This window comes from Typopeltis vanoorti, chromosome 18 (genome assembly GCF_054136105.1).
Source record: "Typopeltis vanoorti isolate ZY-2024b chromosome 18, IOZ_Tvanoo_1.0, whole genome shotgun sequence".
NCBI lineage: Eukaryota > Metazoa > Arthropoda > Arachnida > Uropygi > Thelyphonidae > Typopeltis > Typopeltis vanoorti.
The window spans coordinates 52,320,996-52,337,304 of record NC_143566.1 but is presented as its reverse complement, the minus strand read 5'-3'; the positions used below and the strand labels follow the sequence as shown (position 1 = coordinate 52,337,304).

The 16,309-nt window shown below is 37.1% G+C and overlaps 1 protein-coding gene across 3 annotated transcripts in view; it reads right to left on the bottom strand.

Annotated features, from left to right (window-relative positions):
* LOC150096671 (lactadherin-like) overlaps positions 1-16,309 on the bottom strand; it is a 331,206-nt gene that overhangs the window by 173,499 nt on the left and 141,398 nt on the right. For all 3 annotated transcript variants that reach the window (XR_016549807.1, XM_090408188.1, XM_090408189.1), the window contains one exon: positions 2,663-2,841. Coding sequence is in view for 2 of the 3 variants with exons in the window: in XM_090408188.1 (XP_090264314.1) it covers positions 2,663-2,841 (179 nt within the window). In the remaining variant the exon portion in view is untranslated. The remainder of the gene's footprint in view (positions 1-2,662; positions 2,842-16,309) is intronic.

The window sequence follows — 16,309 nt, the reverse complement described above, 5'->3', positions numbered from 1 at the left end:
CCTCTACTTCATTCATCAGAATTCCAGTATAAGCTGTTGGGTTCTTCCATTCCTGCAATGTCACCACCTGGATGATATACTCTTGCAAAGTGCTCGCTCAGTAATTCCACTATATCGACTGATTCAGTTACCTCCCTACCCTCAGCATTTTTTAAGATCATTCTGCCATGAACATTTTTCCTTTTACTTGCAACATATTGAAAAAAACTGTTTGGGATTCTCTTTAGCCTGCATGGCCAATTTTCTTTCATAATCTGCTTTTGCTTTTCTTACCACCCTTGTTACCATCCTGGCCTGAGCTATATACTGTTCCTGTGCCTGCTGGTCACCTTTCTCCTTAAATGCCCTACACAATTGTTTCTTTTTTTGCAGCTCAAGCTTAATAGTGTTATTCATCCATTTAACCCCTACTTGATTTTTTATTCGGACTCTTGGTATACAGTCAACGATTGCCTCCTGCAAACACTTCTTAACCACCTCCCATGCACTATCAACATCCAGCCCTTGCAGTTTTACATGCCATGGCACTGAGCCAAGCACACTCCTTAGCTTATCATACTTACCAGCACGGTAATTCCACATGTACCCTGTCTTAATTGTAAATTCAACTCCTTTAGCCACCTCCCAGGTCAAGACCTTATGATCACTCTCACCAATAGGTGGCAACATGGTCATGTTCGTTACAGCCACATTCTCAGTTGCAATTACTAGGTCAAGCAAATAGAGCACATAGACAGTAAATGTCTCTGTACTGTATTTAATGATAAAATAAAACTACTTGTTTTCTTGCATCTGCAGTATGGTGTCTGTTGGGGATGGACTGTTTCCTGTTTTATAAATGAATGTAAGTAGTAAGTGCTCTTAAGACTTCCAAGGCATTTGATTGCATATGGTGAAGAGGCTTTCTTACCAAACTATCCTCATGGTTTGACATCAGCCCTTTGTGACTGGATCACCAGTTTCCTCTGTGATTATTCATGGAATGCTATGGTGAATGGTTTACTCTCTTTGGATTTTTCTATCAATGCAAGTATCCTACAGCTCTGTGCTTTTAATGACATTCCCTCATTGACAACAAATCCTATCCATAGTTTTGCTGATGGTTGCACACTCTTCTTCTTCATTAGACAAACCTTGAAATGCTGAAATGATTCCAGCTTCATGATCTTCTATGACTACTGTATAAAACAGATCCTTACTATTCTCCAGTAGGATTAGGATAATCTAGTGAACTTCAATCTTGCCAGAATATAGTCCTGTCTTATTTCTCATGAGAAAGATCCACCTATGCCCCATTATTTTTGATAATATTCAGATCTCCAGTTAGGATTCCAATCAATTTTTTTGGAGTTGACTTTCACAAGTAGCTTAGCCCCATAGCCTCCAAAAAAATTGTCTTCTTTTGTTCAATTTATATTTATAAATCCCAAATTCATTCAATCTTAGAATACTGTTTTCAAAAGGGAAAAAAAAACTCCCTCCTAAGAATGCTTGATGTCTTCAAGAAAGCAATCCATTTAATAAATGACTCCTTTCTCACAAACTTCCCCTAATTGATTTCAACACAAATGCTCTGTTTCAGCACTGTCTTTTTTAATAGGTACTTTCATGAGAACTGCTCCATCAAACTAGCCACCCCCACATCACCATTCCTCCACTTTCCTCTAAACAAGTAAGAACAAAAGCAGCTGCCGACATTCATACACAGCACAGCTCTAAATTTACTGATGTGAGTTTTCATTCGCTTCTTTCATTCCATCTATCTCTATCCTTTGAAACAGTCTTCCATTATACTGTTTTGTCCAGTGATTATAACTTCTAGCTTTTCAAGAAATTCATTAAGAGATTCCTTCATTCTTTCTCACTTGCTTACACACACACACTGTATATAAGTGTTGTGTCCTCTTGTGTATGAGGCTGACATAAAAAAAAGCATTCTATTTAGCATACTATGAAAAAGATTTGTATTCAATAAAAAAAGGCGATTATATAGGAAAAATAACAGTGCATGAAAGAAAGTCACTATGAGGTACGTGAGCATGGTTAATGTCACTGCACTCCAGCAATAATGGATTCTGCTGACTGAAATCCAACTACACTGCATGGATATTTGTGAATGTCTTTAGGAATGGATGAATTTCTTACCTGAGTGTGAAACCACAATCCTGCTTATTGGAGTGCTATGCTTATTCTCTAGAGCTCGGTTCCTGAAATGCACAAACTAAGCCCATCCACAGTGCTAAATTTACAACCTTTGGGATTTACATAACAAAACAGCCTCTAACATTAACCTAAAAAGTTTGAGAATAAAGTTTTTATTCTTATAGAAAGCATCAAAAGAACAATATACTTGAAGAATGGACACTTTTATCTTGCTAGAAGATAGAAGCATCCATAAAATGAGATTCTATTTTGAAACCCATTATTCAAATCTGAATGAATTTTTTGACAGAAGAGCTGAAAAACTAAATATTATTTTTGTATGTGCCAAAATTTCCTAGAGAATTTATGAGAACACCATATATTCTGCACATGCTGTCTGATTGAATCTCTTCAGTATGAGTAAAAAATAATTCGGGTATGAGCTGAAGTGATCTAGATCATATATTACTGGCTGAGAAGATTGCAAGACATAGAATTCAATAAAATAAAATGAAATTACCTTCACCTTTGGATCACGATGACTGTCATCTTTATAGAAAAACCATCGGTTACTATCATTACTATATGATAGTGTAAAGGATGTTACCCACTGTTTCCGTCGACTGTCACCTCTACCTTTTGTCACCATACCTGTGACTTTTGTTGGTGGACCAAGATCTACCTTCAACCACTGATTGGCTACAATGCAAATTTAATAAAAATACATTAAATAACAATATATGTATTGAAAATCAGCTTGGAGAGACATTGATTTGATTAGTTATTGCAACATAATGTCATGCAAGTTTAACAGTAAATATCAATAACATCAAGAAATAAAAATAATTATAAGGAATTAAAAGCAGCTGAATGAACAGTTTGAAACGCTGTTAATCAAACTGGTTACATATTTCAAAAAAAGAAGAAAAAAAAGTCAAAATGCAACTACTTTAGGATAGTTTCAGCCGCAGGTAAAGCATAAAGCTTTAACCTGCGACTAAACAACCTGTAACAATACTGAGGATAAAATCAATTTAAATTTTATTCACTGTCTACAGAGGTCAGTTCTTATAATCTGAAGAGATGATTTACACAAAACTCCAGTTATTAAATGCATGATATGGTTAACAACATACAATTAGGTTTCCCAGCATCACCTATATTATTGCTAGGTAATTTTTTTATGTAACTCCCACTCATAAAAGGTTGTAAAACTATAGTATATTAATACCATAAGAAGACTAAGATTTTTTTTTATCCTAATTGTATTAATTTTATATATATATATATATATATTTTTTTTTTTTGTATCTTTTAATTTATTTTTACACAGCATGGAAACCCTGCTCTAGAGACCAAAAGCACAACTTTTGCAAGCCAGTTCAGGCTTCCAGTAAGTGGGAAGGTGGTTTCATAGTAAATGATGAAGTTTATCTTCCACCTAAAAACAATCACAAACATCCATGCCTATAACAGGATTCAAACCTACAACCTATTGGTTAGAGAGTATATACCGCTTGAAAAGAAGCCAATGGATATCATAGTGTGAGGAACAGACAACAGCCATGGCATCTACCTTAATAAGATGCAGAACAGCCTATTGCTGCGATGACTGCAACAATCCTATGGGGACATACTTTCCACAAGAGTACAATAGCAATCAATGGAAATTTTGGACCAGTCATCCTGTAGGCATGTAATGAGGTCCTGGACTGTTGTGGAGCAGATGTCCCTTAACCCCACTCGAAGCCCCAGTTCATCCCAGATGCTCAATAGAGTTGAGATCAGAGCCTTGTGGAAACCAGTCAAGTGCAGTGATATTCATGTCCACAAACCATGCAGTTTGTGGACAAATCATGTCCACAAACCCTCCATTATACCCTTTTCAGTCCAGCTTTTCATAATGTCACCTTCAGGAAAATGAAATACACTAACAAATTGCCAATTGAATACTTCAGCTATATCCTCTGCACTGGTTACTAATCTACCAGTGTCATCAACTAGTATCATTATCCCACAGTCATTTTTTTTCTACTTGCCACACACAAAAGAAAGAACTCACTAGGATTTTTCTAAGCTTAATTGGCTAATTTCTTCTTGTACTGCACTTTTGCTGTCTTTACCAACCAGGTCACCCTGGCTTGCTCTTTGCACTCTTCATGCAAATGATTACTACAAACATTTATCTTGTGTTGCCTCCACAGTGCCTTCATGCTTAATCTCTTCATTTATCCATTTTACTCCTATCTTGTTTTTCCTTTTCACCTTTGGAATACCCAAATATCTCATTCTATCAACCTCCACCTCACATCATACTATTTCAAAACAACTGCTACCTTTTTCCCCTTGTATCTCAACCTTGTGTGGACATAATTCTTCTGCTATACTCAACAGAACTCTTCCCTTCTTTCCCTTCCTATCTGCATGAAAACATCATATCTTTCATTTCTATTCTCATCGCGATATCATTCTCATCCAACCATATTTAACTTATCTCAACTGTTTTCGGGCAAATAAACTCAATCATTGCAAAATTTCATCTCCTTATTTCTGATCCTCCTCATATTCATAAATAATTGTAACCATTCATTTCTTTGTACATAAACCAGTCCTACCCATGTTGCTCCCCATCTTTGACTTCTCTACATTTGCTGCTATCTGCTCACTCTTACCCTTTATCCCATATTTTCTCCCAGACTCGACTACCTCCATATATTACATGCTATTCTATTCTTATGCTGACCATCCCCATATATTCATTCATTACTGCTTTCAGAATCCACTCCCCCTTACACTGTACTTCCAAACCTCTCTGGTGCACCTCATTTCCCTGTCCAAATTGCATTCCTGTTCTCACAATCACATCAGTCTCACCTGGTCCAGTCTCCTTATCATTTACATCATCTCTAACTTCCACTGATACCTTATTTGTCTTGTTCATTACACTTTCCAAGCAGCAGCCTTTCCATATGACTTATTCCAAAATGATTCAAATACAGTCCATCACTCTTATACAATTCCATTAGTCCCTCAGACTCATCCCACACATTCACAAACTGCACTCCTTTCTCTTCACACATTTCTGCTAACATTCGATTCAAGATCTTTGCTCTGCGTTACAACTCATCTTTGTCATACCCAGGCAACACACAGACTATTTCTTCTTCCTACCACACCGTTGTCTTTCCCCCACCTCAATAATCTCCTGATATCCATCATCAGTTCTCAGAGTTCTTTGTTATTCTTCCCAGTTTGCATCATCTGCAAATAACTGAATACATAAAAATTAAATAGAAACAGTCTAAGAACCAACATTTACTCAAATAAATGTTTTTAATCTGTGAATAAAATTTAAATGATCCATGAAATAAACAGGCTGTTATATTTTATTAAAACTATTGTAATATAATAACATAAAATGTGTTTCATATTATTATTATCATTATTTTCCTGACTTCCATGGAGTCATAAGACTCATTGTGGGAGGTCAATGCTAGTCAACACAGTCTTTCATACCACTCCTTAAAATAATTTACAGTCTGCATGTTCACCACTCTATCAGGTAATGCTTTAAATACACCTACCACTCTCCAAGCCCAAAACTTACTTCCTATCCTTTTACTCATCACCTTCTTTTGCAACTTCCAGGAAAGGTTCCATGCCCTTGCTCCTTTCCTCGTTCTACCGTATGAAAAATCTTCTCAGTGTTAATACAATAATAACCCTTCAACAGCTTAAATGTCTCAATCATATCGCCCCCCCATTTGTCTTCTATCCACCAAACTCTGCAGTCCGCATGCCTTCAGTCTAGCCTCATAATCAACTTTGCACAGTCCTAATATCATTTTTGCTATCTGGAATGTGCAGAAACAGATGTTTCTGCCCACTCCAAGGTTACCTCATCACCTTCAAATCCCAGTGACCAGGTATGAACAAAGAAATCATGATCATCTGATCAAAATTATACAATAGGACCAGCCCACATTTATCTCTCGTGGTCAATGTTCTCCTCAACATAGATGCAATTCTCTGAGATGCCTTCACACCCTTGAAATATGTCCTCGGAACTTTGAATCTCTATCCATAATCACCCAAAGATTCCTTGCTTCCTCCACTTCTTCCAGTATAATTCCACCAAGTGAGTATGAAGCATCCTTCCTATCTGCAGATCCCAAATTTTAAAACCTCACATTTAGTTGCATTAACCGGTTGGTCGATTGGTAGAGCCTCTGCTACTAATGGCTCAGTTAAGTAAGTTTGAGCGTGGTTAGTAGTTGGAAGGGAACCAATCATCCGATGCTGTTGGCACACTTTCCCTCGATGAGTCTTTGGACTCCCTGGAGGTGTCAAATAATAATAATGATAATAATAACCACCTTACCGGCCATTATGGATAAAATACGCATCCTCATACGCTTCATATCCATCATATATTTCAATGTAATATCAATGGTATTACAATTTTAATAGGCACTTCGCATCCATGGAAACTTGGACATATATACACGTCCTGGCCGGTACCATGGTTAAACTGGTACCCCCATTTATTTGTTCACCTTTTCAACTTATTCAAATCCTCTTAAGGAGCCAAAACATCAGCATTATTACTAATGACCATTCCAAGCTTCACATCATTTGCAGACAACTAAACATCTGACTGTAGTTCTGTGACAATGTCATTGACATAAAAATCAAACAGCAATGGTTCTAGGACTGAGCCCTGTGGAACTCCACTTGTAACCTTCCTACTCCCTGATACTGCTACCCATATTCAACTCTCTGATATCTATTAGAGAGCCAATCACCAATCCACTAACCTGACATCCAAATCCATATGATGCAACTTAAAAATCAACTTGACATGTGACACTCTGTCAAATGCCTTGATAAAATCCAAAAGATGAGTATATGCCTTATCCTCATCCACTATTCTTGTTACTGTATTGTAAAAGGTAACTAGATTACTAAAACAAGAGTCTTGTAACAAATCCATGCTAGCCTGCATAAATTACCCTCATCTGCTCAATTCTCTATACTAGTTCTAACCAGTTTCTCTAAAATCTTAATTATGGAAGAAATACAAACAGGCCTATAGTTTGATACCTCCATTCTACCACCACCCTTATGAAATTGTATATTATTTATAAACAATGGAATTAACACCATTTCATATTACCTTTTCAACAAAAATCTTAACCATTTTAGAAATCATTGTGGATATCAATGAAGCACATACTATTTGATGTCTGCAAAAAAATGTTACCAGATATTTAATTGAAATTAAATCCATATCTTATTTTTAACTGAAATTAAAGATGAGAAACAGAAAAGGGTAGAACTAGTTATATATCCAAAAATGAATTACTATGTTTGGTCACGAATAAGAGAAATGAAATTGTTGCACCAGCAAACTTCATTTGTCACTGGATGAAAATGATATCTTAACAGAAATAGACATGATAGCAGAGGAGTTATGCCGACACAAAGTGGAAATGCAAGGGGAAAATAGTGACTATAATTTTGGGTCTGTATGGAGTGAGGTGAAAGTGTACAGAATGAAATATTTAGTTGGCTGTTGCTATATTATTATTATTAACATCTGACCTCCATGGAGCCAGAGACTCATTGTGGGAGGTACACACTATTGCACACAATGCTCATTCACCCGTGCCTTAAAATGATTCAATGTGCCCACACTCACAACACACCCAGGCAATGCATTCCACTCACCAACCACCCTCCATGCAAAGAACCTTTTCCTCACTCCTCTGCTCACACCCGCCTTATACAGTTGCCAACAATGGCCTCTTGTTCTACCCTCCCCTCTCTCATTCTGTGAAAAATCTCTTCCATGTCAACCTGATAACAACCCCTGACTAGCTTATATGTTTCAATGATATCCCCCCCTTCTCTTCTTCCTATTCATTAGGCTTTGCAATTTATATTCTCTCAATCTGTCCTTGCACTCCAAATTCCTAAGACCAACTTTATGAATCTTGTCTAGACCCTTTCCAACATATCCTCGTCACCATGTAAACCTGGCAACCAAATCTGCACAATAATCCATATGAGGCCTCATACAATGGCATCATAACCTCTTTATTTCTGCATGTCAGGTTCCCCCCGCATCATTGCGATTATTTGATGTGACCTCTTCACAACTTGTGCAATGTGTTCCCTTAATGTGATGTCCTTGTCCACCACCACTGCCAGATCTCTCGTCTCCTCTACTTGCTTTAAAGTTTCTCTTATTATAATTATTATAATTTACTGTTTAATATTATTATAATTTAATTACAATTTAATATTATTATTTACTGGGACATTTCCATGGTGTCAAAGTCTCATCATGGGAGATCTACACTAATCATTATTCACATAATACATATGTGAACAATGACCTCTGGCAACCCTATCCACCAATTTACACTCTCAAAGCAAAAATTCTAGTTCACAAACCCTTGCTAACACATAACACACTCTTCCACAATTTTCAGGAATGATCACTTGTTCTCATTTGTTGAAAAAATACTTGTGTAAACCCTGTAAAGCTCCTTTAATAACTTATATGCTTCTATCATATCCCCTCTTTCTCCCCTATTAAGTAGCATTTTTAACCCACAGATATTCAGTCTATCCTCACTGGGGGCATTCCATTGATCCTGTCACAATCTTGGTCTTTAAATCTTATAAAGAGGAATAATAACCTTCCAATGCCTACTTGTCAGTGTGCTCTTCAACATCCAAGTATTATGATGAGCTGTTCTGAACACTTTTGCTGTATGCCATGTAAACTTCAACTTCCTATCCACAATCACCCAAAATCCATGGCCTTGTCAATTTCCTACTCAAGTTCCATAAATGTAGTGTGCAGCTCGTGATCTTCTCTTCCCAAAGTGTGTAACTTTGTACTTTTCCATATTAAACTGGGATCCATCATCTTTCCCATACTGCCAGTCTATTAAGTCATCTTGCAGGAACTCGATATCATCTTCATTGACTATTACTCTTCCCAGTTTTACATCACTAGTAAACAACTGGATATTTTACTTTAAATCATTTCTTATATCACTGATGTACAAATTAAACCACAGTTGCTCAAACCTCTGGTATACTACTAATCACTGGTTTTCCCTTGGATTCATTCCCTCCATTTACTATTTGACAACTGTTCATCAGCCACCCTCTTATCCATATCACCAGTCTCACATATAACCCCATTTATTCCAATTTATAAACAGAGTACCATGTATCCTTCATAGCTATTTCCTTTATGACACTTAATTCTTACTTTATCATAAAAAATGAGCAAATTACTATGGCAAGACCTACCTTTCAAAAAAAAACAATACTGTTTCCCACAGAGTACCAATTACTGTCCACCCATTCCCGAATTCTGCCTTTTACCAACTTCTTCAATAACTACCACTCCCAAGATATTAATTATCTGTAATCTTCTACTTCTGTCTTTGAGTCTCCTGTATGCAACATAACTATTTTGTACTTTTTTCACTCTCTTTAACAGCTTTCCAGGGCCTGAAAATTAAACACACAGTTTGGTTAGAGGAGCTGTCAATTCCCCTTGCAAATTCTCTTAATTAATACATGGACTGATTTAATCCCATAGCCATATTGCATTAAGGTTCTGCAATATACTAAGCACTTTAAATTTGCAAGGCTGTAACTGGATGGTAAAGCCTTGCAAAATGACTCAGCAATGAAAACATTTTGTTTATTTTTCTTACCTCCCTGCTAATACTCCTTGAAGTTAACTTCCATAGTTATTCTTCCTTTTACTTACCACAACTAAGCTCTTTGGGATTTTCTCAGCTAGCTTCCTCTCATAATCTGCTTTTGCCATACTGGTCACCCTGCTTACACATGCCTTATACTGCTCATGAGTTCACTGATCACTTTTCTCTTTATAACTGCCACAACTTTTTCTTTTTCTACAACTCCCACTTAATGATGCGATTCATCCATCTAATTCATTCATCAATTTTATGCCCTAGCAATGTCAATCTAGCTCATCAGTTTATCATAATGATCATTCTCTCCAATTAGAGGCAATGTTACTGCCAAGGTTTCTGACTGGCACTGATCCAGCACTCTGAGACCTAAGTCTGCTCCATTACCTGCTGTCTCAGGTAATTATCTCTTAGTAGCTGTATAAATTCCATTGCCTTCCCTCCCTGTGACAGTTCTTCCTAATCTCTCTCTCTCTCCCCCCCCATAGCTGAGGTCCCCCACACATAATATTTTTTTTTAACATGGTTCCCACCCACAAAAGGTGATTTGCAAGCCTATAGTACATTTGACAGTGGGTGGCTTAAGGATTTTTTCAGTTTGATCAATTATATTCTTTTTTTATTTCTTATTTATTTTTTACAGCCTAGACACCATCTAAAGACCAAACATGGAACTGATTCAAGCCACTCCAGGCCTCCAGTAAGTGGGGCAGTGGTCTCATTACTTGTCCACTGTACTAATTTGTTGTATGTCATCCACATTCTTCATCCTTGAATCTCCTAGTCTATATCAGCTGACCGTATATTTTCATGACCTGTTCTTGTGGATTATAATAAATTTAGTTTAATCCTTAATCCAAGTGTAAGCAAACAAGTTTGCATCAGAAGTAGCTTCAGGACTAAGGCAACTTGTGGTAAAGGTGGACTAAGTGATGAGATCTTAGTCCACCTTTGTGGACTTCCTTTAGTATCTCCCATAATGCAAAACACATCTTCTTGCAGACATGTATAATACTATGCATTAAGGGAAAGGTAACTACCCAGACCGGTTTTGACCTTTATTGAGGTTTCGTCAGTGGGTGCCAGACCCATTATAATGGAGAAGTCATATTTACCTATATGAGTTGACAAAAGGTGTCTCACCTCATTACTAAATTACTCTGGATTTAGAGAAAGATATTGGAAGTTTTTTCCCACTTGATTAGACTATAATAAATTTAGTTTAATCTTTATCCAAATTTAAGCAAACAAAGTTCGCGCCTGAAGTATCTTCAGGACTGAGGCAACTAGTGGTAAAGGTGGACTAAGCTCTCGTCACTTGTCTTAGTATCTCCCATAATGCAAAGCACATCTCCTTGTGGACATGTATAATGCTATGCATCAAGGGAAGGCCACTAACCAGACCGATTTTGACCTTTATTGAGGTCTCATCAGTGGGAGCCGGAGCCAGACCCAGAGGTGGTGATACATGGTGGAAATAATGGAGAAATCATATTTACCTATATGAGTTGCCAAAAGGTGTCTCATCCCATTACTAAATTAATCTGGATTTAGAGAAAGATGTTGGAAGTTTTTTTCTACTTGGTTAGACTATAATAAATTTAGTTTAATCCTTTATCCAAGTATAAGCAAACAAAGTTTGCACCTGAAGTATCTTCAGGACTGAGGCAACTCATGGTGAAGGTGGACTAAGCTCTCGTCACTTGTCTTAGTATCTCCCATAATGCAAAGCACATCTCCTTGCGGACATGTATAATACTATGCATTAAGGGAAGGGCCACTACCCAGACCGATTTTGACCTTTATTGAGGTCTCGTCAGTGGGTGCCAGATCCACAGATGCTGATACCAAGGTGGAAATAATGGAAAAGTCATGCATAGCATTATACATGCCTGCAAGGAGATGTGCTTTGCATTATGGGAGATACTATGACAAGGAGTGATGAGAGCTTAGTCTACCTTTATCACGAGTTGCCTCAGTCCTAAAGATACTTCAGGCACAAACTTTGTTTGCTTAAACTTGGATAAAGGATTAAACTAAATTTATTATAGTCATACCAAGTGGAAAAAAACTTCCAACATCTTTCTCTAAATCTAAAGTAATTTAGTAATGGGGTGAGATACCTTTCGGCAACTTGCACAGGTAAATATGACTTCTCCATTATTTCCACCTTGGTATCACCACCTCTGGGTCTCTCACTGATGTGCTTTTGCATAGAGTGGTCCCTTTCCTTGAGGTATGAGAGGCTCTGCTTGGAGTAAGTTTTTTGCCTGTCTCTGAGTGGAGCTACCACTGAGATTATGGCTCTATCTGGTGATGGAGTGAGCCTGCCACTGGGTGGAGCCAACACTGAGAAGTTCTTCTCGGTGGCAGGGTAAGCCTGTCACTGAATGGAACAACGCTGAGGTGAACGATCCTTCGGTCACTCGTAGGGAGTGGGGAATCGCCTAATTTTTAGAGAGGTCTTTACTTAAACAGCACCTCAATAAAGGTCGAAACCGGTCTTGGTAGTGGCCCTTCCCTCAATGCATAGCATTATACATGTCTGCAAGGAGATGTGCTTTGCATTATGGGAGATACTAAGACAAGTGATGAGAGCTTAGTCCACCTTTACCACGAGTTACCTCAGTCCTGAAGATATTTAAGGTGCAAAATTTGTTTGCTTACACTTTAATAAAGGATTAAATTAAATTTATTATAGTCTAACTAAGTGGGAAAAAACTTCCAAGTTTTTGTGGAATTATTTTGCCAGATATTATTATTATCTGAGACCTCCAGGGAGTCCTCATCAAGGGAGGCTATACATCACCTAAACCACCTGTCATACCTTTCCTTAAATGCATTCACTACTTCAACAGCAAATTATTCCACTCACCCACTGCTTTGCAAGAGAAAAATCTAACTCTTATCCCTTTCTTAACCATTAACAAACTTAACTTGCATGAATGCCCCCCTCCCGTGTTTTCTCCCACCTTTCATACAATGAAAAATTTCATAAGACAATATCCTACAACATCTATTTAGAAGTTTATAGACCTCTATCATATCATCCTTCTTTCTCCTATTAACCAAAGTGTGTAGTCCATATGTTTGCAATCTGTCCTCATAATCTTTGTAACTCTTCTTTGCACCCTTTCAACAGTTTCTTTATCCTCTTGAAATCCAGGAAACCAAATCTATACACAGTAGTCCAGGTACCATCTTATTAAGACCCTGTAAGGAAGCAAGACTTCCTTATCCCTTACATGTTAAGGTTCGCTTTAACGTTGCAATTATTCTCCCAGTTGTATTTGCAATTTTTGCTTCATGATCTTTAAACTTCAAATTCCTATTCACAATTATGCCACGATCCCTAGCCTCATCAATTGCTGGTAGCATAACTCCACTAATATAATATGCCATTGGAAACCTCATCATGCCATCCTAAAATTATGCAGGAGCTTTTCAGAAAGAGAATGTTATGGAGAAAATATAAAGAACAGGGTACTATCCCTCAGCAGAATGAAGAAGTATAAGGTGCAAGCTAGGAAGATGATAAGTATAGTAAGGATAGATAAATTGGCATACGAAAAGTAATTAGCTGAAGCAGTAAAGCAAAACCCTAAAGAATTCTAGCTGTTGCTAGTAGAAGAAAGGGTGAATAGGATGACTGACTTTAGTTGCTGGAGAAGGCACACAAGTCACATCTGTTGAAGATATAGTGGAAATGTGTATTTCATGTAAGTGGATTAAGAGTGGTATTGAATAGAAAGAAGGACAGAGAACTGGCAGTTCAAGAATTGGAAGCATTTAGAATATTAAGTAAAAAGGCTGTGAGAACTGGATGGGATATCACCATGTATACTACAGGAATATACAAAATAGCTTGCAGTTCCCTTGACTTGGTTGTTGAACAGAAGTTTGGAAACAGAAACAATCTAGAAGAGTGGAAAGAGGGAAAAATAGTGCCACTGAACAAGATAGAATCCAAGGCAGTAGTGTCAAACTATAAACCAGTGTACATATCAAGTGTAGTGGTGAAGGTGTTAGAGAGGCTGGTTAAAGACAGAATAAAAACCTGAAGTGATGAGAATGATATCTTTTGAGAGAGCAGCATGGGTTTGTTAAGGGTAGTTCACAATTTAATAATTTGGTTACATTTTACAATCGAATGACTAGTGTATTGGACAGAGGAGATACTCATACCATGATTTATCTGAATTTTTCTAAAGCATTTGATCAAGTACCCATGATAAACTACTCTATTGAAATTGAGGAATTGGAATGGATAGTCATTTGGTAGCTTGGCTACAGGGATGGCTGACTGATAGGAACTAGTGAGCTGTATATACAGATTCAATATCCCAAAAAAGGAAGGCGAAAAGTGGTGTATCACGGGGTTCAGTTTTGGGACCACTGTTGTTTAACTTAGATATCAATGATATAGTTAACGGTGTGAAATGAGATATTTAGTTGTTTGCTGATGATGATAAATTAGAAACAGCAATGTCACGAAGTTCTGACGTGTTATTGCTAGAAGATGATTTGAATAGGTTGGTGCTTTGGACATATTTCATGGACCAAGTAGATTAGAACAGAAAAATGAGTCATCTCCTTAAGGATTCCACTTAAGGAGATTGGAATTATACAAAATCCCCAAAGAAAACTGTTTAAATTATTTAAAAATGTTACATCTCAGCTCAAAGAGATTACCAAAAAAATTTAAATCTTATCCAGTCAAACTATCCCAGATATAGGCATCACTAAAATTCATAAACCTAATACCATCCCCTTGAGCCAACAGTAGACAGCATCTACAAATTGGCTAAACAATAATCCAAATCACTTTCTTCCCCCTCATAGGCAAATCTCTTTCTTCTATTAAACCTTCTCTACACTTTAACACATTAATAAAAAAAAAAAAATTAACTTTGACAGATCCTGACATCATGGTCAGTTCTGATGTTACTTTGCTATTTACTAATGTACCTTTGACAGAGATCCTTGGTTCATTAATTCCCCCACCCATAATAATTGAAGTATTCATCATGTATTCAGGTTATTTCTTATGAAAAGGAAAAATATACAAACAGCTGGATAGGCTGCAATGGATTCCTCTCTTTTCCCTTCACTCTAGCTAATTTCTATATGGAATATTTTGAAAACCAAGCACACTCAACACAGCCAAACTGAAACCAATAGTTTGGCTGTGCTATGCTGATGATGTGTTTGCTATTTGGCCTCATAGTCTAGAGAAGTTAGATACATTTTAATGTATCTTAACAACCGACATCCTAAAATAAACTTCACCACAGAAAAAGAAAGTAATAATTGTTTCCCCTTTTCTAGATACACTAATGAAATGAGTCCTTTATGGCTCATTATCCTTTTCCATTTACAGAAACCCACTCATACAGGAATGTATTTACATAAGCATATTAGACAAAATATACAAAAATTAAAAGAAGTGGATCGATGAATATTTTGAACGAATGGACAGTTCAAGACTATCCAAAAAAATACTCTGATACCACTTAGTACTTAGTTGGAGATCATAAAAATCAGGAATGACCAAGGAAAAGGTGGAATGAGACCAGAATAGGCCACTGGACATAAATCCCTACAAGGACAATGATGATTTACATAAGCAATCACCACCATTTCCAATAGTACAACATCCTCAAAATACTTACTCACTGAGCAAGGGTTATTTATTCAAATGAACACAGTTCTTGAAACAGCTCAGGGACCTTTGCAACACCTTTTTAGCCAATGGCTACTGGCCATATAAAATAGATAAAATACTGCATGCAATCCCCATCCCTCTTGCAACAAACACACCACATCACAGCAAAACCATTCCCATCCCATATATTAAGGGTACATCAATAAAATAGCCAAAGTTCTCTGCAATGATCTCCATGTCACTTTCAAACCTTTTATTCAGCTCATTCATCTGTTCTCCTAAAAAACAACTTCATCCTCCTGCACATCTTGGAGCATATAAAGTTCCTTGTGCTTGCATTTTAGCCTACTTTGAACAGACCGGTAGATTGGTTAACATCTGCATGAAGAACAAACATTACATTCACAAGCATCTGCATGGCAAGACCATGTTCTGGATACTCCTTCACAAAGGATTAGATGGAGGAAAACATTGATACTACACATTACAGGTCTGAGAGTCTCAACCTCAATAAGCATTTGGTCGCATTAATTTGCCAATGATCTGGGAGACCGTCATTTTAAGACCTGATGGCCTGACTTCTCCTAATTAACTTTATGGTTATCTGTCCCATAGAGGGCACCATCTAAGGGCATTAGTTCAGTTTTAGTTACAGTCTGAATTTTTTTCTGCATTTATTTAGTTCACTGCTGTGTGTTTGTCACAATTATAATTGTGCTCTGAAGATGCTGGGTAGAAAGCCAGTGAAATATTA